Genomic DNA, 24,377 nt, shown 5'->3' with positions numbered 1-24,377 from the left:
AAAAAAAAAAAAACCATATATATATATAAATTTCTTTGCCTTGCTATTGATTTTATGTAATTGCCTTCTCCAAGTTTTATTCCTAAAGGCTTATGATACCTTCATCTTCCAGTAACCAAACATATGCCTATATAGTTATTAAATTAAAATATCTTAATAAATTTAACTGTTGTATAATGGAGGAGAATAACTGTTAAGAAATTCATATAAATACATTCCACATTACATGGGAGTAATTTGTAGACCACTTTTATTATTGTATTCCATTTCTGTAGGTAATCAAGAGTTGATTACATATCAGAAGATAGTGATATGTAAGTCTATGACTTTTTAACTTTTTTTGTTGAAATTTTAAGAGGTTTTTGTGTGTGTGTGTTTTGGGAGGTTTTTCTTTTTTCAGACAGGGTCTTGCATTAAAATGTAGTTTCAGCTGGCCTTGAACTCCCTCAGGCTGGCCTTGAACTTGTGGCAGTTCTATCTCCTGAGTGCCGGGATCACTGCTGGCATCCGCCACCATACCCAGTTGAAATTCTAGGTTAATTGAAATAAATTTATTTAATAAGTCAGTGATTTTGGATTCTAAGTAAAATATAGTTATAAAAGGTAAGTCTACAAACCATAAATAAAATATTGCTGATATTTATATACATTTTGCCAATGGAATTCATGTTTTTTTCTAGGTGTAGTTACTATCCATAAATTAAGGAGGTACCAATGCGATTAACATATAAAACCGAGCCACTTAAAATATAGTTAACAGAGGATTTCTATCTGCAGTTACATTATGCTGAACGCTGAGTCTTTTGTGGTCCTAAAGTTTAGATCAAATCTATAAAATACCTCAGAAACAGAAATAATTTGCTGTTCATAACTTCAAAGCAAAATGTGTTTAACCTTGCATTAAACCTACATTATTTGGAAAAAAATAAAAATAAAATAAAATATAGTTAACAAATACAAAATACAGCACCTGCATGGCAAGCACAAGGTCCTGAGTATGATTTCCAGTACCAAAAAATTCTTTTTGAATCATCTGAAATTAAACAACACAATAAATTGTTTTGAACTAAATTCAGCAACATGTTTTTAATTGTGCTAGTCATAATCATTTAACTTAAAGCCAGTGTTTACATTCTTTCGCTGACAACATTTGGCATAATTTAGGCCTATAGTAGGAAGCACTGCCTGTAGCCGAAGAAATAACAAGTTGCATTGCTTTATTACAGCATCAGAAATTAGAAATGAGGTAACTGTACTGCTAGGTAGATCTCATATCTGCTTCAGCGTAAACAGGTACCTACTAACAACAATCCTAAACTGTTCCTTTACAGAAGGGAGAAATCTTTTGACCCTAGTGCTCAGTTTACATATATTAGAGTGTACATGTAGGCTTTTTTTTTTCTTTTTTTTTTTTTTTTGGGGGGGGGGCACAATGTGTATTTCATGCAAATAAGTTTTTGTGCATATTCTGGGGCATGATTGTTTCTTTGTTTTGACAGTACTTGGAATTGAACCCAAGGCCTCATGTAGGCAACCTCAGTGAGCTGCTCACACCTTTTTGTTGTTGATTTAAGAAAGAAACAAACAAATGGACATACTAACTAACTCAGCAACTTGCCCAGGCTGGCCTCAGACTTGTAGTCCTTGTACCTCAGTCTCACAAGTAGCTGGTATTATAGAGGTGTATGCCATTACACCAGTAATTTAAAACATTTGTAACAGAAAGAATATTTTGACCAGTTTTCAAAAAAGAAGCAGTGTTCTTTTAATTCATAAGAATTACTGCTTGTTCAGTAGAACATAATAAAATATTAAAATGCATATATGTACTTAGGCTTGGCTTAAGTAGTAAAGCACTTGCCTAGCATTCATGAGGCCCTGGGTTGGATCTGCAGTACTAAAAAACAAAGAAAAGAATCCTAAATACAAAAGCACAGAAGGTGGGTATAAAGTTACTCATCACGGATGTGCACACTGATCCTCAGCCCAGTGTCTGCCTCATCCATATGCCAAAAACTATACCTTCCAGGTCACTCATCATTAATAAATTACTAAATCAGTAGCAGCATGCTTGAGGTCCTGAGTTCAATCTCAGCACCAAGAAAAAATGACAGACCAACTGTCCTTACATATTTACTTTATATAAAATCTGTATTAAACTTTTCAGAGAAAAGAATTTTTATCCCTAATTTTTTTCAGTATGCATGAGTTTAAATGGTATTTAAAATTTGTTGGGCCGGAGAGATGGCTCAGTAGAATAAGTGCAAGCTCCTGAATTCAGTCCCCAGTTCTGCAAAAAAAAAAACCAAAAAACAAATTTGTCAAGTGAAGTTTAGTCACTTTTATATTTCAGAAGCATTTTCTGAGCTTATTTTACCCTACAGCATGTATATATGTGGTAACATATTCCAGAGGACTTTTTGGTAAAAAAAAAAAAAAAAAGGTGAATGAAAGAATTTGTTTATTACACCTGACTGTTGGTTTTTTGTATTTTTTAGTGCTGAGGATTGAACCCAGGGGCTTTGCACTGAGTTACATCCCCAGCCCTTTGTTTTGTTTTGTTCTGTGGACAGGATCTCACTGATTCACTAAATTGCCCAAGCTGGGCTTGAATTTGCAATCCTCCTATCTCAGCCTCCTAGAGTGTTGGGATTATGGGCATGTAGTGTCATGACCAACCCTCACTTGTTTAAGAGAAACTTTGTAAATAAGAAATTGCTTGACTTTAAGGAAAAATAGTTGAGTCAGTAGGATAAAAAGACAGGATCCCAGGCTGCTGTTGGCCCAAAGCAATCTGAGTGATAAAATATTTGCATTTTGGTGGCTTGTCTAAATAAGGTCAGCATTCTCCACAGCAGTTCTGTCCATAGAAGTGTAAGTGAACCACAAATGTCATTTACAATTTTCCTAGTAACCACATTAATATAAAATGAAACAGGTAAAATTGTTTAATCTGTGCAAAGTATTTTGGCAACACTTGATATTTTTTACAAGTTAGATTCTGAAATGGGGATATGTGCAGCTCGGTAGAATAGTGCTTAACTTGCATGTGACAGTTTCCTGAGTTCAATCCACAGTACTATACTTAAAAAAAAAAAAAAAAGAAGGCGGGGCACTCACCTATAATCCCAGCACTGGAGAGGCTGAGCAGGAGGATTGCTACAAGTTCAAGGCCAACTTGGACTACATGAGTTCAAAGCTAGTGTGAACTACATAGGGAGACCCTGTCTCAGTCAATTGATCAATCAGTTAAATTTTAGAGGTATTTTACCTTTTCTGTACTGAGTTTCTAGTGTGCATTATACTTAAAGCATGTCTTCTGACAAGCTACATTTCAGTTTCTGTTGTGGCTAATAGTGACTATGGGACAGTGTGTTTTCAGAATAGTGAGGGGATATACGCCCATGACACTAAGAAATGTAAGTTCCTTTGTGTTCAGTGGACAGTATTAAATTGTAGCCTTAGAATGCTGGCCAAGTAAAACACCACCCTGGGTCATATATACTTTTAGGACATTAGTGTGATTTGTACCTCATTTATTAAAACTTGTCATTCCGCATGTTAAGAAAAATGATAATGGGTAGCTTATTCTTTAAAACATCCATTTTAATTGGGACTGTTATAATCTGATTTGCATTTTCTTTTATATTTTAAGGATATGGAATATTATCTTGTAAAATGGAAAGGATGGCCAGATTCTACAAATACTTGGGAACCTTTGCAAAATCTCAAGTGTCCGTTACTGCTTCAGCAATTCTTGAATGACAAGAATAATTACTTATCTCAGGTAAAGAAAGGCAAAGCAATAATTCCAAAAGACAATAACAAAACTTTGAAACCTGCTATTGCTCAATACATTGTAAAGAAAGCTAAACAAAGGATAGCACTACAAAAGTGGCAAGATGAACTTAACAGAAAAAAGAATCATAAAGGAATGATATTTGTTGAAAATACTGTTGATTTAGAGGGCCCACCTACAGACTTTTACTACATTAATGAATACAAACCAGCACCTGGAATCAGCTTAGTCAATGAAGTGACCTTTGGTTGTTCCTGCACAGATTGCTTCTTCGAGAAATGTTGTCCTACTGAAGCTGGAGTTGTATTGGCTTACAATAAGAACCAACAAATTAAAATCCCCCCCGGTACTCCCATCTATGAATGCAATTCAAGATGTCAGTGTGGACCTGATTGTCCCAATAGGATTGTACAGAAAGGCACACAGTATTCACTTTGCATCTTTCGAACTAGCAATGGCTGTGGCTGGGGTGTAAAGACCCTTGTGAAGATTAAAAGAATGAGTTTTGTCATGGAATATGTTGGAGAGGTATGTTCAGTTTATCACATAGCAAACAATATGCATGTGAGAGTTTTTTGTGGGGTTTTGTTGTTTTTCATTTCTAGAGACGGTCTTTTTATGTCGTTCAGAACTCACTGCATAGCCCAGGCTGGTCTCAAACTCACAGCGATCTTCTGCTTCAGCCTCCCAAGTGCTGGGATTACAGGCATGTACTACACTACATCTGGCACTTACAAAGTTTATAGTTTTGAAAAGTTAACCTTTTAATCTCAATAACAAATATTTGATACATTTTTATATTATCACTCTCAGATTATAGAAATTTAGTTTTAAGTATAGATTTCACTGGTATAGTTAAGAAATGTAAATGTTATATGAACAAAAAAGTACTTTTTTTTTTTTTTTTTTGGTGGAGCCGTGGATTGAACTCAGGCCCTTGCACTTTCCAGGGAAGCACTTATTCCACTGAGCCATCTCCCCGGCCCCCAAAAGTACATATATTAACAAATTGATAGTCACCTTTCAACATATACCCATTAGCAGTTATTGGTTATTGAACATAGCATGTACGATTTCAAAATAAAGCTTTTTTTTTTTTTTTTTTTTTTTGAGATAGGGTCTTGCTGTGTAGTCCAGGCTGGCCATGAATTCATTATGTAGCTCAGGCTGGCCTCAATTGATGGCAGTTTTCCTTTCAGCCTCCAAAATACTGGGATCCCAGGCATGCAGCACCACACCTGGCTTTTGTTTTGTGTTTGTCTGTTTTTGTCATTTTTATAAAGAAGGCCTAAGAAGAAAATTAGATCAAAATATGCAGATTTCAAAACTTGGAGGTTGTGTCTTACTTGAGTTGTACAAGTACAGTTAAGTTCAACAAAAGTTTATTTTCTGGCCACATGTAAAATATAGATGGATGTTTTATGTGTTCTAGAATATACACAGAAGCATTTGTTGCAGTCATAAGAAAATCAAACTCTTGGCTGGGAGTGGTGGCGCACACTTGTAATCCTAGTACTCCAGAGGCTGAGGCAGGAGGATTGTTGTGAGTTCGAGAATAGCTTGGGTAACACAGTGAGCTCAAGGCCAGCCTCAAGTGCTTAATGAGTCCCTATCTCAAAAAAAAAAAAAAAATCCCTCCAATTTAGCCACTTTGAATTATAGACCATTCTCTAAATTACCAAATACTGGGCCAGCCAGATAGCAGATTAAAGCTCCTGCTTAGGCAGAGCACTGAGGCTGGGGTGTGATCCCTGGTGTGCCATTTCGGCTTCCCCCCAGGGTATGCTGAGATGCCGATTGAGACTGGGCATGGTGGCACATGCCTGTAATCCGAGCACTTAGGAGGCTGAAAGTCCAGGAGGATCACTGAGTCCAGTAAATGTAGTGAGACCCTGTAGACCCTATACTAAAAAATAAATAAATAAATAAATAAATAACCAACCAAATACTGAGAAACCAATTATTTTGTATGTGTCCACATATAAACATAAAAGTACCATGTGCCAGATGCTATTCTAAGCACTTTGTTGTGTTAACTCACTAATCCTCTCAGTAACTCTGAAATGGTATTATCTTGATTATTGTAGACAAAGAAACAGGTACAGAAAAATTGAGCAACTTACTCAGAGTCACACAGATACATAGCAGTAGAAAGAAGAGGAAGGACTTAAAACTCCAAAATAAGCACTCTCTCCTCTGCACCAGACTCCCTCCAACTACACTGAGCCTGGAGAGATAGGAGTGTGACTGTATGCCCACTATGGTCAAATCTGACTGGTTTAAGTTATTAGAAGTTGCTTTACAGTACTTATATGCTGACATTAAGTGCTATCTGTTTTGATCCTTATATTTTTAGACAGTGGCAGGTTATTGCCATTTAGGAACTAGATTTTAGCAGTGTGAGGGCGCATACATGATCCCAGTGCTCTGAGGACTGAGGGAAGGAGGATCAAGAATTTGTGACTGACTTGAACAATATAGTGAGACAGCATCTCAAAAATAAAAAAACTAGACCTTATTCAATCACATTTCCTCTGTGGCTTACTGAAGTGGTGATAGAATGGATCACTTTAGACATTGTTAGTTTCTTGAGCTGATCTTTTGATAAAGCTGTGTTAAGAGAAGAACTGTGAATATGTTTATATCTTGTCTACTCCGTACACTTCTCCAAGCCACAGATGTTGGGTAGCAAACCCAGACCTTGTGCATGTCTGATGGGCGCTTTGCCACTACATTACATCCCAGCCCCTGGGTAATGGTTTGGTTTGGTGTGGTGGTTCATTTAGTTTGGCTGTTTTGAACTTCAGAATTTTATAAATACCTGTTCTTCAAAACAATTTCCATAGAATTGACAGCAAATTTAACATGACTTTTTTTTCCTGTTTTATAAATTGTAGTCCTTTGTATTCATTATGTCTAGACTTACAGCTGTATAGCTTTTTTTTTTTTTTTTGAGGAACTAGGGATTGAACTCAGGTCTTTGCACTTGCCAGGCAAGCACTTAGTCTACTGAGCTATTTCCCTGGCCCCTAGCTCCTAGCTTTTTTTTTTTTTTTTTAAAGACAAGGTCTTGCCTTGTAATACAGGTTGGCTGTGGACTTGGCTATCCTCCTGCCTCAGCCTCCTGAATGCTGGGATTATAGGCCTACACCACCACACCTGACATGTACAGCTTTTGGAATGGCCTACTTATGAAGGAATAGTTCATTGTTTCAATTTGTTGTGTCAAATTTTATATAAAAAATCATTCTTTGTTTCCATCATTTTTCTTCCCTTCATTTTTCCACCGTTCTCCCTCTAGCTTCTGTGTTCTGGTTTTGATAACACTTAAATTTTGTTTTAAAAGACATAAGAATTAATATATTATTTAATACTGGGTGTGATTAAAAACATTGACAGTTTTAAGTAAAAGAACTTACTACAATAAAGGACACATTGCCATTAATCCCCTTCAAAAACTTGCCCCTTGTTTCAAACTGAAACCATCCTTACAAGCACTTTCCAAAGCAATTCTGGAGTCCTGTGAGCCTCCTTAGTTACACCTTTGTGGCTGCCTCATGTCCTGAATTAGTTCAAAATGTTTGCCTTTTGTAGTCATTTTGATTATCGAGGAAGAGCCAGAAATATAGACAGTGCCAAATCCCACGAGTAAGGTAGATGAGATTTTTATGAGGCCACCTTTCCACTGGATGGTACTGAGCAACAGCATCCACTCTGCTGTTCTTGATCATACCTCACTAAACTCAGAAGCCCTGCATGGTGACACACACCGGTGACCCCAGCACTCAGGCTAGGGAAGAGGATTGCCATGGGTTGAAGGCCAGTCTAGGCTACATATAGTGAGTTCAGGGCTAGTCTGGACTACACAGGACACCCTGTCTCAAAAAACAAAACAAAACAAAATGAAGAGGACTTCCAGAACTACTTCCAAAAGAGGCAAAAGTGATGGGTAAGCATGTTTCGGTGGGGTGAGGGCTATATTTTATTTATTTATTTATTATTTATTTATTTATTTATTCCAAAAGAGGCAAAAGTGATGGGTAAGCATGTTTCGGTGGGGTGAGGGCTATATTTTATTTATTTATTTATTATTTATTTATTTATTTATTTATTTATTTATTTTGCGGAACTGGGGGATTGAACTCAGGCCCTTGCGCTTGCCAGGGAAGCAGTTATTCCACTGAGCCATCTCCCTGGCCCTAGGGCTATATTTTAAAGGAATTAATGGCACTATGTCTTTTATTGCAATTTATAAATTTCAACGTTCAATTTATATTTGATCACATTTTGTATATTGTCTTTTTTTTTTTTTTTTTTTTTTTTTTTTTGGTGGAACCGGGAATTGAACTCAGGCCCTTACACTTACCAGGCAAGCGCTTATTCCACTGAGCCATCTCCCCAGCCCCTACATTTTGTATATTTATGGATGAATGTTTCTTCAGTTCTGCAATAGCTGTATAATAGTTTTATTTCTCTTTAGGTAATCACAAGTGAAGAAGCTGAAAAACGGGGACAGTTATATGACAACAAAGGAATCACATATCTCTTTGACCTGGACTATGAATCTGATGAATTCACAGTGGATGCAGCTCAATATGGAAATGTGTCTCACTTTGTGAATCATAGTGTAAGAAGAAATACTTAAGTTGTAGATAAGACAATTCATCTTAGTAGTTTTTAATGATTTTTCATACCGAAGAGTAATTATCTTTGAACTGTAGACCCTTTGCAAGTATTTCAGTTTGTGGGCCTTTTGTTAAGTCATTATATTATTGCTTCATTAGGAAGACCAACAGCCATGCTTACTAAATGTCGTGAGTGTTTTGCAAGAGTCCATACATATGTTACTTCAATTAAATTTGGCATGAGGGCCGGGGAGATAGCTCAGTGGAATAAGCACTTGCTGGCAAATGCAAGGGCCTGAGTTCAATCCCCGGTTCCGCCAAAAAAATAAAATAAATTTGCAGTAACAGGACTGGCCAGATATCTTAGTAGATTAAAGTGCCTGCTTAGGCAGATGCAGAGACCAGGGGTCAATCCCTGGTGTGCTGTGTCGGCTCCACCCCCAGGGCACGCTGAGACAGCTACTGAGACTGGGTGTGATGGCACATGCCTATAATCCCAGTGCTTGGGAGGCTGAAAACAGGAGGGTCACTATGAGTCCAGTCTACATAGTGAGACCCTGTAGACCCTGTATTAAAATTTAAGAAAAAAAAAAATGGCAGTACCTTTTCAAAATAGGTAAAATACCTTAGTATCCCAGGAGAAAATAAACAGAAGATTCAGAAAGTAGAATGTTGAAGAATCATCTGCAACTCTGTCTTACAAAAGTTAATATAATTGAATTTCAATGTACAGTAGTTTCCCCTTTCCACATAGTTTCTTTACTGTTAACTATCGACCAAAAATACTCAGTGGAAAGTTCCAGGAAAAGAATATGTTAAGTTTTAAATGGCAAGAAATTCTCATTAACATGATAAAATCTCATTGTCCTACTCCACCCTGATCATGAAATGAATTGTTTTGCCCAGCATCATGTTGTATATGCTACTTGCACACTTGTCATTAAGTAGCAGTTCCATTTAGCACATGAGTTGTTGCAGTCACAGCACTTGTATTCAGGTAACCCATATTTTACTTAATCACCCCAAAGCACAGAAATCATGCCATTTAGATATGGCAAAGAGAACAGATAAAATGCTTCCTTTAAGTGAAAAGTTAAAAGTGTATTTTGAAAGAGAAAATTTCTGACTTTTATTACGATTACATTATCATTGTGCAATTGTTGTAATTGTTCTATTAATTTTTAATTATTAATCTTGTGCCTGATTTGTAAACCAAATTTATCATAAGTGTATATGTGTAGAACAAAACCTAATATACGTCAGGTTTAGAACAATAGCCTTAACTCCAGAATCTTTTTTCTTTTCTTTTTGTAGGCTCAGGCTGCCTTAATAGCAGGTGTGGTGGGGCATGTGGAGCGGGGGATCAAACTACTGTCTTGCCAGCCTGACTGAGTTTGCCGAGGCAGGCACTTAAACAACTGAGCTAACTGGCAAGCCCCCCAACTCTAGAATCTTATACTCTCTGGAAGCTATTTCCAAAAATAAGGGGCTTGAGGTGTATAGCTCAGTAGTAGAGTGCTTGCCTGGCACGCGTGAGGGGTATTGGTTCAGTTCTTGGCATTGCAAAAACAAGAAGTTAATGATTATTGGGTACCTAATAAGTGCCAGGTGGATTAGGCTAGTGCAGTTAACAGTCATATTGCCATCTTACAAATGTTACAGTCAGGAAAATGTTCCTTAGACATAAGTTCTATCACTGACTATAAGGCTTAAACTTGTAATGGGTTGCATACTAAAAATCTATGATTAGCAATGAAATATGAAAGAAATTATGACTCCCTTGTTACTTTCATGATTTTCTTAAATTTTTGCTTGAAAAACTTATTAATCATGAATTTGTGATAGTCATCCCTCAGCAATATCCCAGGAAATTGGTTCAGATCTTCCTATAGGTACTCAAAATCCTTGGATCCACAAGTCTCTTTATACAATGGCATAGTGCCAGGTGTGGTGACATACATGTGTAATCCCAGCACTCAGGAGGCTAAGGCACCAACCTGGACTATATAGTGACTTCAAAGCCAGCCTGAACTACACAGCGAAACCCTGTCTCAAAAATCCAAAATTAGAAAGTAAGATGGCATTGTGTTTATATGTAATCTACATATTCTGTCTTTACATCTTCTCTTGCAATGGAAGTAGTGGTTACATTGTTCAGGAAACAACAAAAGAGAGTTCTTTATATGCTTAGTACAGAAGCACTTTCTCCCCCCAAATATTTTCAGTGTGAGATTGGTTGATTCTGCAGTTGCCTACATCCACGGACGTGTAACCTGTAGATACAGAGGCATAACTGTACTCCTAAAATACACAGATTGCTTCAGGAACACAGATTGATTATTTATTTATTTATTTTTGGTCTTTTTGAGACAGGGCCTCACTGTGCAGTTCAGGCTAGCTTTGAACTCACTTTGCAGTCAAATGCTCTGCCAGAGCTATACCCCCGCGCTGAACTCACTTTGTAGTCTACACTGATCTTTCTGCCTCAGCCTCCCAAGTGCTGGGATCGCAGGAATGCACCACCATGTCCAGACAGATTTTTATTTCTTAGTATGATTATTAGGTCTTTCTTCTTGCCTATTCTCTGAGTTCTCAAAATGCTCAATTCTGACAAGCTTAAGCAAGAAAACTATACACAGTATAAAATTTGAGTTTCATTGTATTGATTTGTTTTTTAATATTCTAGTTGTTTATGCCTGCCTGAAATAGTAGGTTTTGATAGTTACATGATAGTTATAGGGTTTGTATTAAAATCCTCCAGGAAAAAAAGTTGAATGAGATGAACAAAACTGATTGGTTGAAGTTACAGAGTAGAAACTTGCAGATTTATGGTATTGTTTTCTCTACTTTTATATCTGTAACGTTTTTAAAAGAGTATGTCACAATGTACAACTTAATTTCCTCTAAAATTTAAAAGAATACTCTGGAAAATTAAAGATTTTTTATATGGCATGTAAAAGAGCTCATTCATGTCACTTATGTGGGCTCTAATGTTTCTTTTTAGTGTGACCCAAATCTTCAGGTGTTCAATGTTTTCATCGATAACCTCGATACTCGTCTTCCCCGAATAGCATTATTTTCCACAAGAACCATATATGCTGGAGAAGAACTAACTTTTGATTACCAAATGAAAGGTATAGTTTTCCAATATAATTTCATTGGTGTTCATTTCCATATGAAGAATCACATTGTAGTAGGAAAAGATTATGACCATCTGCACCAAACTGGTAAGAACTGAAGCTGTAAGGGTTTGCGATCTTCCTTAATGTCTCAAGCTCATTTTATAGCTAATGCTGAAGTCTGCATCTGCCTGACTTGTTCCAGGAATGGTCTTCCAAGTCATCTTGCCTCCTTTTTCAGGACTTCCATTTTGGAAGCTGATTTATCCTAACAACTTTTCTCAGTATTACGCTAATTGTATTAAAGAAAATGGTGGTAGAATGTGCAACCTAGCACGTGTGAGACCCTAGGTCCTATCCCTAACACCACAAACACACGCAAATATTTTATTGAGATATATATTCACAAAATTGAAAATGATTTAAATCACATGCAAACTTATTCCACTCCTTGAATCTGACTTTTAAAAAGAACATTTAATTGTTTATTATTGTGACAATATGAATGTTTTGCTTTTCTGAGAATGTCAGGTTCTTTCCATATTGATTGCTTTGCCTCACTTTTTATGTGTGCTGTATGTGAAAAGAATGATTCTCTATTGGATTTTCCCAGTAAGCATTATGTCATTGCTTTCAGAATCCATTCTCATAAATATGGACTGGTAATGTATGTAGCATGTCTTAGCACACACTGTCCTTCAAGACAGACTGCAATGAATTGTTTCTCAGTATTCATATTCGTGTGTACAAAGGGAAAGCCTAACATTTCTTTGAGAGTTAACATACCTCAAATAATCTAAAGCAAGCATCCTTGCTAGCTACTTTTAAAATACCAGGAAATTTAAAATTTATTCTAAGTTTTCTTACCTCTCTCCTATTTCTTGCTCTTCTCTTCAGGTTCTGGAGATACATCTTCAGACTCTGTTGACCACAGCCCTGCCAGGAAAAGGGTCAGAACTGTGTGCAGATGTGGGGCAGTGACGTGTAGAGGTTACCTCAACTGACTGTTAGAGGAATACAGCTGGTGATAATGGTAGTTTGGTTTTCCCTAATGTTAATACTTGTAAAAGCAATGGACTGTTCCATATATATTACTGTTGCAATTCTGAAAACACAGGGTCACATAGGCTAATTTGAAATGGACTGACTTGGTTAGATCCCAGGCAGGCGCACACTTAAGTCTGAGCACAGACGTGTGCCCCTTTCTGTGTTTGGAACGTGTTAAACCGAAAAGGTAACAATTGCTGAGATGAGATGTTCATCTTGCCATATACTTTGACTTCAAAGACAGTTAATTTGTTTGGAAAAATAAAAGTTCTGGTTTTTATTTCTGTATTGTCATTCCTATTAAGTACTCAGTTTTCACTTTTGAGACAAATAGGTGATGCTGAATTTATACTCCATTTTGTTCTACTTTTTCATTAAAACATCTTGATAAAGAAATTGAAAGTTTAAAATATTTCAGCTTGATTTATATTTTGAAAGAATCTAAACCATTATGAAAATTGTGTGTCTAAATCTGTAATTCCAGATTTTTTTATTCTACAGAAGAAAAATTTCAACAAGGCTCTGAGAAGTCTAGAAGGGCTGGCCATTATGCTTTAAAAGGACAGGACAGCAGAGCTGGGAGGGCTCTGGAGTGACTGCTGAGGAAGCAAAGCACTCTGAGGGTGCACAGTGCCTGGATTAGGAGACCTGTGTTGAGCACCTCGATCAAAACTGACCCCAGCTCTGCCCAGAGAGCAGCTATACCAAGTAATGTCTTGCTCACTAATATACATCCTCTCATTGCAAGATCTCATTGCAAGACGTTTCAAGGTTTTCTTCCCACCAAACTATTTTTATATTTCCTGCAGGTTCTTCTAAAAAAGTAGTCTATATTTGAGCTAATAACTTGTTTTATACATGAATTTCTACATGTGATAAAGCTAATGTTGGCCAAAGTGTGTGTGTGAATTGAGACTATTTGTTAGTTGATCTACTATGTAAAGACTAAAATGGAAATTTTTTCGACCTCTGTAGTTAAACCTCAATCAGGAGAACTGTCTCTGATGCTGGGATTTCTTATGGTGTCCAACATGTAGATAAACGCAGATTAGTCTTCAGTGGCCCTAAGTTCTTCCTAAGCACACTCTAGTTTTAGTGGCATACATACAGTAAGGTTGGGTAAAACTGAACTAAATTGAATGCAGCATTTCAGATACCGTAATTCATGACCTGGTTTTCAGGGAAGCTATACTGTATTTATTATATTGCTACCATATGATTTTGCTCTTCTAAAATACAGGATAAATTGTTTGCATGTTGTGGGCCTGTGTCTGCTAACTAAAAATTGCAGGATGTGTCAAGAAAAAAATTTTAATGGCATTTTTTGTGTTTTCTTTATAAAAATGACTCATTCAATGTTGTATGAGAACACATAAGAGGTACAGGTTGCCCCACATGGCCAAGCTTACTTGACTTTGCATTCTTACAGTTTGATGATGTAATTTTTCAGAATCACTGTTTTATTGTCTTGTAGACTGGTTTCTATAAATCTGTAATTCTGCTTTTCCCTGAGAGATTGCATGGTCTTTGAAATTTTAAATACATACTTGTGTAACATTTCTTAAATATGAAGCTTACCTTCCACAGTAAAGTAATAGAGACTATTTAAAAGAAGCCATTGGGGACTTTTAACTATTTAGAAGTCAACATGAGTTTCTTTACTTGCATTTGCTAAAGATATCAGAATTTGTTCTTTTTCACATGTAATAGTAACAGCAAGTTTAAAGTACAAATCTAGAGCCAGGGATATAGCTCCGTAGCACAATGCCGACTTGGCACTGATCCTGAGTTCCATTCCTGGTACAAAAAACACAAGTCTACTATATAAGTTATGATGTCGTCATTACCAAGATCTATGTAGGATTTTGATACACAATTGTAACTGTCAAAATTTTCCTTATATGCAAATTTTATTTTGATTTTTGAGACAAAGTCTCACTATGTAGCCCAGGCTGGCCTCAAACTCATAGTGATCCTCTTGCCTCAGCCTACTATGCAGAATTTAAACTGTACTTCTTTGAGCTCAGTAGTTTCTCCTGAAGCAGAATTTGGCATTGGATGATGTTCCATGTGCTGTGACTTAGTTTTGTTTGCTTTTGAATATTTTGCCAAGATTTATAAAAGGCTGAAGATACTACTCTATTCTTGAGCACTGACAAGATTAGACAAATGTTTTTACATAATTACTTTAAATTGTATTTTCCTTTTTAGGGACCATTCATTTGGATATTAAAAGTACAGTTTGACAGGATAAGTCCTGTACTGAAATTTTTTGAACATTATTACTCACCAGGCACTGAAATGTACCATAATAGAGTCTGCCTGGAAATGGAAAGGAATTTTAGAATTCAAAGCTCCTGTTTGTTGAGCATGGCTCATGTCCTTTATCTATACTTGTGTACTTGCCATGAACCTCTAAGCCTGTGTTCTATCCACAGAGCAGGCTTAGGCTGGTTGGGGAACATTAACACCCAAGATTAGCCAGCGGTGCAAAGCCACAAACTGTACCTATTTTTTTTTTTAAGTGTTTCAACTTCAGGGAGACTTTTAAAAATCAAGTTTATACTTAAACATTTACATTTTGATACTCTTCTCTAAGGCAAACCTGGCTACTCACTGGGTTTATTATGTATCTTGGAATTTCGAAACACTTGTTTCACTTTTGTCTGATTTGACATAAAATCAAATCACCACTACAGTTAATACAGCTCATTTTTATGCTGTTTTTCAGCGGCATCCCAGCATCGTGCTAAAGAGCATAGACTTTGAAGTCAAGTTCTTGGGTCTGAATCCTGGACTTGCCTCTTTCTAGTTATATGAACCAGTTGGTGTGCCTTAGTCTCCTGTCTACCTCAAAGGGGGATTGTGAAGGTTAAAGTGATATAGATAGATAGAGATAATGTAGTAAAAAAAAAAAAAAATCAGTTATTACTCTGCTCTAAAACTCTGCATTAAAATCTGATAACCAGTACAAGAATGCTGAGTATATTCTTGTGTTCTATTCTTTGTCCTTGAAATCATTTAACCAGAATTGTGCCAAGTCCACATATAAACAATGAAAATGATGGTATAATTATAAAATGCTTGGAGTACATTCATCAGAAGATTTACAAGCATTTTTAGAATACCTCTCTTGGGCCATAAAGTATACTATTAAAAATTAAGTTTTGCCACGTGTGGTGGTACACACCTATATTCCCAGTACTTGGGAGGCTGGGGCAAGAGGACTGCCAAGAGTTCAAGGCCAGCCAGAGCAAGACCCTACCGCCAAAAATATAAACAATTAAACTATGAAGTATTAGTGAATGTATACAAGTGTACATACTACTAACAATGTACTATGACTGATTCGTTACCCTAGTCTACTATCGAGTCCAGTGTTTCTTGGTCTACTTACTATGTGTCATGGTGATGGTGCATATCGTTTTAACTTGAAAATTGTGATTCGAACTTGTAAGATTCCACAGCTTATTTTAAGTGATGCTTTTGCTTTTTTCTTGTAAAATGTCAGCATACCAAAGTATTTACATATTTATAAAATTTTATTAAATCTTCACAATCATTTGTGAACTTTAAAGACTCACAAAACTGTACATGCTACCTTAGCCAAGAAAATTCTTAGGCATTTTCTTTAATTTTACCATTGTGTTCATACCATGGTTCCTAAGTGAAAACAGCTTTTGAAATGTGGTGCTGTTTTTCCCTAAAGCCATCAGTTATTGCAGTAGGTCCAAGTTTATTTGTACGACCCAGGACAGTGTGTCTGCATTAGATGTTCTCATACACTTGAGATGTATTCTGCTTGTTGGGTGTGTGTCCTGTAGCAGTCAGATCCAGTTAGGTTGTGTTCAGTTCCTCTCTATTCTTCAGTGACTTTCTGTATCTATGCTAGTTTCTTTTACTGAGAAAAGGGTGTTAAAACCTCTAAAATTGTGTATCAGTTTGTTTTTGCATTATTTTGAAGCTTTAAATGCATAGACATTTAGGATTATCTTCTCAATGAACTGAACTTTTATCATTAGGAAATGGTCTGATGTGAATATAGCCACTGCAGGTCTCTTCTAGTTTCTGCTTAAATATTGTATATTGTCCCCACCCTTTTACCTATAGGTAGTATTTGAGTTCAAATTCTTGTGGACAGCAAGTAGCTAATTTTTTTAACCCTGAGTATTACCCTTGGTGTATGTTTAGGCCATTTACATTTAGATATTTAGATTTAGTTCTGCTATACCATGTGCTATTTTTTTTCCATTTACCTCTATTGCCTACTTTTAGTTTTAGGGTTTTTTAGTCCTGAGTATTGAACTCATATCCTTTGCACTGAGCTGTATCCTTGTCCTTTTTGAGACAGGGTCTCATTAAGTTACCCAAGCAGGACTAAGACTTTCAACCCTCTTGGCCTCAGCTTGTCTCAGTGTTGGTTACAGGCATATTTGACTGTGCCTAGCCAATTTGAAAGCTTTTTATTTCACTGTAACTTAATTTCCTATAAAAGTTTTTTCATGGTAGCTCTAGGAAAGGGTGTTTTAATTCTTAAATATCCAAGAATGAGCTTTTTCAACTACTATATTCTCACCTGTTGCTAGCCTTTCATATAAATATTGTAAATGCTCTTGTTTAGGTAGCTCAGCTTCTGGAGTTGAGGGAATTTCGAAATCAGAGGAGCTTTGTGAATCTGTGTATGTGCTATAATTTGGCAACCTTTTTTCCTCAAGTATGTCCTGTTCTCTGCTTTTCACATGACTGGGAGTATCCTTTGGGGAAAGTATATTTTGTTCCATCTGAGAGGCAGGGACACTGTCCTTGACTTTTGGTCTGTGGACACTTTTGTTCAAAAAACCATTATCCCCATTTCTGTCTTGCGATGATAACAAAACAGTATCTGCCTGGCTGTCCCAGCCTTGACTTCCTTGTTCTGTGATATGTGTTGACTGAGAAGAATTCTGGGAGGAGATATGGGTTGATTCTCCATCAGAGTCACTAAAAAGCTTGGGTGACTGAGATCCCCTAGTCTCTGTGGAGGAAGGAAAGTTTTCCAAACCCTCATCTGTGACATTATCATTTCTTTTAAAGAATACTTCCCACTGGGGTACATCTGCATCAACCTTTTGCTGGGGAAGCACTACAGGGTCCAGATCCTGCACTGAAGCTGAGATTTCTGATTCTTCTTCACTTTCACTGTTAGATTCTTCACAGTCTATGAAGTTGGCTAAAAAAGAGTTATGCACACTTTCCACTTCACAACATCCTGTGCTTTTTCTCAGTTTTTCAGATGGGTTTTGTGGTACTGCAGTCAACAAGACAACCTCGGGATGGAGAGTTAGCTGATATGGCAGCTTGTGCCTTAAAGGTACTGGCAGCGGGTCGTCAAAAAGGTCATCTTCCTCCTCTGTGGGACAAACAAAACAAGATTATTGGAAATGAAGTCATTTTAATTTGTAGTGTTTATCTATACTTTTGATTCTTGGAATTGAAAAGAATTGGGAGAGGCCACCCTTTTTTTGTTTTGTTTTGGGCCACCCTGTTTTTGTTTTTTTTTTTTTAGATAGGGTCTTCAGGCCTTGAACTCACTAAGTAGCCTTAGACCTGTGGTGATTCTCATGCCTCAGCCTTCTCAGTGCTGTGATTACAGACATATGCCATGAAACCAGGCAAGGAAGCTACTCTTTAAAGAGAAATTAGAGCTGGGGAGATAGCTTGGTGGTCTTATTAATAAGCACCTTCCTGACAAGCATGAGGACCCAGCTTCAATCCCCAGTACCACATGAAATGCTGGGCTGAAAGAGCAAGTGGCACACACCTGTAATCCCAGCACTGGGGAGGCTGAGAAAGGAGGACCGCTACAAGTCCAAGCTGTGTAGTGAGACCCTGTACCAAGTAAATCAATGACTAAATAAATACATAAGTGATTTTTTTTTTAATTTTTAAAGAAATTAAAAGGCCTTTCATTCTTGAGATAGTCTGAACAATCTAATCTCCATTCTTCTGGCACTTTTAGAATGCCACACTTATTAGTTGAAAATATAGGTCAGTGAAAAACTTAATCCCAGAGTGATTCTAGAGAACCACATAATTTTCATTCTGCTCATCAACCAGGTTTCCAAACCGTGTTTTCTCTAAATAGCAGGTGCTGAGTAAGTTGGATGAATAAATTGAAAAAAGATGTTACTTTTATTTCCTAAGTTTTCTCTTTGTGGATATTTTATTGATACTTTGTACACAGGTTGTAACAGATCCTTGGAGAGGATAAATGAACTTTAACCAAAATATTGAATGTCACCTTGTCAAGCGCTAAGTCAACAAAATTGATTTTCCTCAGTTTCACAAATGCTGCATCAGCGTACAGTAAAGCCAGTCCACTTAAATTATGAAAAATGAGGAATCCTGACTTGGTGAGTAAAATTCTCATAAATGTAAAGTCATAGAATCGCGGTGAGAACAAACATTTTCCCCAATTTTAACAACACTTCACCTGGGAAGCAAATTTAAGGCCATGAATTTGATGTAAACTCCTTGTCTACTGCTGAGTGTTAAACTGCAGTGACCTGCTTCCCAGTGATAAAGGATGAAGCTAAGCACTGTACTATAATGGGCCCCAGCCCTGTTGTCCAGCTCCCAGGAGAGACAGGCTCAGAGAAAAGACATGCCTGCACATAGGTCAGACCTCAATCTTAAAGGCCACCATTCGGTTAGGGTTTATAATTGATCTTACCATTCATTCCTAAAGGATTTAAGGTGACTAATATGTTCAGCTACTGCATTTGGAATCATTGTAGTGTCCAAGACAGGGATTTTATTTTAAACCATGGGTTCTGATGGTTAGCTCTGCTACTGGTACACCAAAGTCACCATTTTAGAAAATGGTTTTGTACTGTCTCTTAAGTTAGAAAATTCTGCTTCTAGAGCTATGACTAGCAGTGTCATGTTTCAAGTATACTCCTTCAGAACATTTTTAAAACAAGGTTTCTATACCTGGAAGTTGACTGTCATTATGCTGATAATAAAAGCACCAAGACCCAGTAAGGAAAGGAGAAAATAATAAGTAACTCATTTTCCACCATTGTACATTGTTTTACATCTAAAAATTGGTGAAATCATACAAAAAAGCAGTTTGTCAATATGTCGTTTCACTTCCACAGTTTAACCCAACAGTGGGATGCAGATCAGATTTATAAAAGTTGCTCATCCCATTATTCATAAAACAAGTACAAAAATTACCTGAATGTATGATAAAGAATAAATGTTAATTCAGAGGATGGATGGTCATGGGAGGTATGCAACTATTAATAAGTAACACAAAAATGTTCTAATAAAATGAAGTGACAACGCCTCTATGCACATATATAATACACAGATATATAAAAAGTGGTACAAGTTGCTCCTCAGGCTATGCACCTATACAGTTTTACAGATACCACCCTATGGAAATACTTTCATCCTTAGCTTGAGACCCTCAAGTGCCCTTCCTGTGCAGCGTCTCCAGTCCATCATCCAGAGTCCCATGCAGCTGAGCATCAGGGCATCACTCCAACACTGGTTTTCACTGATTGAAGCCTATACAATCTGTTTTTAAATGTTCTCAACATCATTCCTGAATTTTGTGAATATGTGTAAATAAACATAAGGAAATACATTAAAATGCTAATGAAAATAATTTAAATTTGTGTCATTCTATGTAGCATTTTTGTTTTCCAAATTGTATGTACTGATGTTCTAATAGTCATAGAAGAGTTCTGTGATACTAAGTAGAATACTGATAAGTTATATAGAGGAAAAACAAAACACAGCATTTTTCTAATGTGATGCAGGGTTTTGCTACGCAGTTCAGACTTGCAGTGATCCTGTCTCAGCCTACCCAGTGCTGGAATTACAGGTGTGCACCACCACACCTGGTTCTAGAGCCAGCACAACATGTGGTACTGGGAATCAAACTCCGGTCCTTGCTCTTGCCAGGTAGGCACTTATTCTAGACCACCAAGCTATCCCTCCAGCCTTGAATGCAGCTTTAGAAAAAGAGGCTAAGAATGACTTCTGAGCTCACTCTTGGATTCTGAGATCAGAACACAATCTGACTTGACAGGTATGTTGACACTGGCTTGACTCAACAGCAATAAAGTACCTGAAATACTTATCAGTAAACTTGTAGAGATAAACACAGAGGTGTTGAAACATACTCAGAACAATATTTACAAGGCCTGTTAGATACATGGACTGTTCAATATGATGACGTTGCTTATAAAATTCAACTAAAAACATCTAGGTAACATTAAAAGTGTTTAAAGAAAACAAAGCAGGAGGGTCAGGAACAAATGAACACTGAGCCAAAAATTCTTACCAATCTTATTTTTCTGATCAAAAAAGATATTCCTCATCAAAAACAAGTGTGGGAAAAAAAAAGTGTGGATGAGGTAGATGCATGGGAGGTACATTTCTTTGTTCCTTTCTTTCTCCAGGAAAAAAGGACTTCTAGTGTGCCTGCTAATCTGCATGTGGGGCCTTGAGGTAGTGAGCATAGGTGGATCATGTAAGAACTCCAGCTCTGCTACAAGCACAAGAGAGAAGGAAGCCAACGTAAGACACAATGAAAGTGACTTTTCATACCCTTCATCTTGGACTACTAGCCTCCACAACTATTAGAAATGGATCTGCCATTTAAGGTTCCCAAATTGGTGTTTTGTTACAGTAATCAAGCAGAGTAAGAGACTACATGATCCAGAAATTCCATCCCAGTGTATTCAAGAGACAAAGACTAGTACTTGAACTTCCCTTAGCATAATAATAACTAAAAAATGAAATCATCCTAAAATACTCATCAGTGAATAGATAAAATGTAGCATACCACAATGGGAAATTGGTTGGCAATTAAAAGGAATGCTGTTTTTTTGGGGGGGCGGGGGGGATTGTATTTTAGTACAGGGCCTCACTACAGATTGGACTTGTAGTGAGCCATCCTGTTTTTCAGCCTCCCAAGCACTGGGATTACAGGCACACGCCACCATGCCCAGTTGCAATTGCATCTCACTGCACCTGGGGGTTTGGGGGTGGGGGGAGGCAGCAAGACAGGCTGGGGATTGAACTCCTGGCCCCTGCATCTGCCTGAGGAGGTGCTTTAATCTGCTAAGCTATCTGGCCTGCCCTTAGGAATGTTGTATTAATACATATGGTGCACCTTGAAAACATGAAAGCCAAGCACTAACTCCACATGTTGTATAATTCCATTTATAGAAAATGTCCAGAACAAGCAAATCTATAGACACCAAAGGTTGTAATAGTTCAAAGCAAAAAAGAGAAATAGAGTTTATAATACAATGTACAACACAGTACAAAGACTGGAAGAGAAAGAATGAATATACAGTGTTGCCATACTTGGAAGTAGTGTAATATTTATCTTTCTACTCTATAAAGGTGTATAATCCCAGCATTCTGGGAGGTTGAGGCAGGAGAATCACAAAGAGTACTTAACTAGGCAAATGCTGAGGACAGGTACAGAAAGGAGAAAAGGCTATCCACTGCTAGATGATCCCATCTTCATTTAAAAAAAAAGAAGTAAAGCAGTGAGATTCCTCTTCCATTTCTCAGACGGCAGACCTTTTTAGTTAAAGTTTGAGCACAGCCTTGGCAACTTAATAACTTAGTTGAGGTCCTGTCTCAAAAAGAACTGGACACCAAAGCTCTGTAGAAGCCCTGGATTCAATCTCCATATACAAACAAAAAAAGATACCACACACACAAAGTTACAGCCAATATGCTAACCAAATTAATGAGAACCAGTGCTTACTAGGTCCGAAAAGCAGAAAGTGAAAGGATAAACATGGAATAGCAAGATACAATTAAATCTAACCCCATCAATTATATTAAACCTAATTGATCCAAGAGTTGGCAAAAAACACTTTTCAGATTGACTAAAAAAAATCAAGACTCAATGATCTGCTGACTTCAAAAAACGCACTAAAGTTATAAATACAGATATGTAAAAGATGTGTCATGGTAATAATAGTAATCAGAAACAATTAGAATGGCCATAGTATCTGACAGAACATTTCACAACAAAGATTATTACCAGGAAGAAGGTCATTTTCTAAAGATAAAGGGGTCATCCCTTTAAGAGGATATGTCAGCACAAACTCTTCAGGAAGAACGAATCAGTAAGAATGTTGCAGCCCTGAACAACATCAAGTACAACATTTTGCTCAACATCAGCAATGCACATATTTCTTTAAATATTAATGAAACATTTACCCAGATAGTCCATATTTTTTATATCTAAAAGTCCACACAAAGCATATTCTTTGATCACAGGAAAGTTAATTTGGGTAACAAGAGAATTATGGGAAACTCCCCCAAATTCAGAAACTAAATAAACTTCTAAATAACCCCAGTGTCAAAGGGAAAAAAAAAAAAAAATCCAAAATAAAATGATCAATCTGTGGGAAGCTGCTTAAGTAGGAAGCTTGCAGCACTAAGAGACCACATTAGAAAAGGAAGGTCACTGCCTCAGTATCCACCTCATAGCATAGTAACCAGCGCTCTCCCAAAGGAATGAAAATCCACAATCCTGCCCTCTTAATTCTGGCTGCTATAAGCCAGCACAACGTTGCTCAGAAAGTTGTGAATCCTACTTCACATTATATCTCTTCACTGAAAAAAGTAAAAAAGGTAGAAAATTACAAAGAAAATTCATTTATGTAACACCATTTATGGGTAATATAAGGACAGTCTCCATTTTTAGCATTTGTATTCTGAAGGAAACATTCAGCCTATTCTCAGCAAGCTGAGCGCTTCACCCTTTGTTTCACACCTGTGGGAGAGCAGACTCCTGACTACATGCAGAACTCGAGAGAAAATCATGACCCAGTCTGGTGCACAGCAGGGCCATGTCTGCCAAAGGTCACTGCGGTCACCAGACTACACCAAAACAGCCTGAAAAGCAGCCACTGCACCCAAGACCATGCTTACCTGAATCTAGATGGACTCTTCTAAATCTCTTCAGTTTTCCAAGTGGTTTATACTTCGGCTCAGTATTTTGAGAAGACCTGCATAAAGGCTTTAAGCTGAAATGAATCAGAAATTTGAGTTTTTCTTTTTGGAAAAATTGCTAGAAGGTTAGCATATATGTGGACTACAAAAGTCTGACCTGAACATCATCCAACTATTTTGAAGAACAGAAAGCAGTGTTTAATAATTTAAATCACTTCAATATAATAAGTAGTGAATATAAGCCCTTAAATACAACACAGTAGATACCTATCTGTTAGGATTGAGGGCAACATAGTAAAGAAATATTTTGTTCATTCAATATAGAAAAGTAGGTCGCTAAGACATTAACACAATGCCACCATTCGGCATTCAAAAAATACATATAGCTAACTGCTTCCCCTTCCCTGTTTAGTGAGATGAATTTCTATCCTCCAGGGTTCTAGAAAATCACAAATTTGATCTCTATCCTAGAGCCACAAGCCAAAAGCCAAGACATAGAAACAAGATTTGAAGGCTATTATCACCAGCTACTTCTGCCAGCAGACTGCAGGACTATGTATGTTACTCAAACACAAAGCTTCCAACCAAAACTGATTTACAGCCACCCCAACATTACAGCTTCACCCATGGTGTCCTGTCAAGTATTCTTGGGTCCATGCATTCTGTCGCTACTTCTCTCTGCAATCACTAACTATTCTCCTTGGGCAACTTCTTCAAAGTGAGGTTATTCTTCATCTAACCACCTGTATAACAGGTTGCCTGGTACAAATGCAAGAATGGAAAGTATGCATTTGAACAAACACCTCAAGT

The 24,377-nt window shown here is 37.1% G+C and overlaps 2 protein-coding genes across 4 annotated transcripts in view; one reads left to right on the top strand and one right to left on the bottom strand.

Moving 5' to 3' along the window:
• Positions 1-15,805, top strand: part of Suv39h2 (suppressor of variegation 3-9 homolog 2) — a 26,740-nt gene extending 10,935 nt beyond the window's left edge. The window contains exons 2-6 of one of the 3 annotated variants that reach the window (XM_023701873.1): positions 3,656-4,327; positions 8,280-8,426; positions 11,429-11,558; positions 12,441-12,576; positions 13,075-15,805. In XM_023701873.1, the coding sequence (XP_023557641.1) occupies positions 3,659-4,327; positions 8,280-8,426; positions 11,429-11,558; positions 12,441-12,547 (1,053 nt within the window). In that variant the 5' untranslated portion in view covers positions 3,656-3,658 and the 3' untranslated portion in view covers positions 12,548-12,576; positions 13,075-15,805. Of the gene's footprint in view, positions 1-3,655; positions 4,328-8,279; positions 8,427-11,428; positions 11,559-12,440 lie in introns of all 3 variants that reach the window. The other 2 variants (XM_004641741.3, XM_004641742.2) reach the window with 2 other exon arrangements.
• A 1,088-nt stretch (positions 15,806-16,893) lies between these two features.
• The window catches only part of Dclre1c (DNA cross-link repair 1C), a 59,460-nt gene continuing 51,976 nt past the window's right edge, over positions 16,894-24,377 (bottom strand). Inside the window, exons 13-14 of the mRNA XM_004641777.2 lie at positions 23,547-23,641; positions 16,894-17,979 (exon numbers count right to left, since the gene is read on the bottom strand). Coding sequence (XP_004641834.1) covers positions 17,117-17,979; positions 23,547-23,641 — 958 coding nt within the window. The 3' untranslated portion in view covers positions 16,894-17,116. The remainder of the gene's footprint in view (positions 17,980-23,546; positions 23,642-24,377) is intronic.

Source organism: Octodon degus, unplaced genomic scaffold (genome assembly GCF_000260255.1).
Source record: "Octodon degus isolate 3935 unplaced genomic scaffold, OctDeg1.0 scaffold00141, whole genome shotgun sequence".
In the NCBI taxonomy this organism is placed as follows: Eukaryota; Metazoa; Chordata; class Mammalia; order Rodentia; family Octodontidae; genus Octodon; species Octodon degus.
Note: the sequence above shows the minus strand (reverse complement) of the source record. Positions and strands in the feature narration are given on the sequence as shown.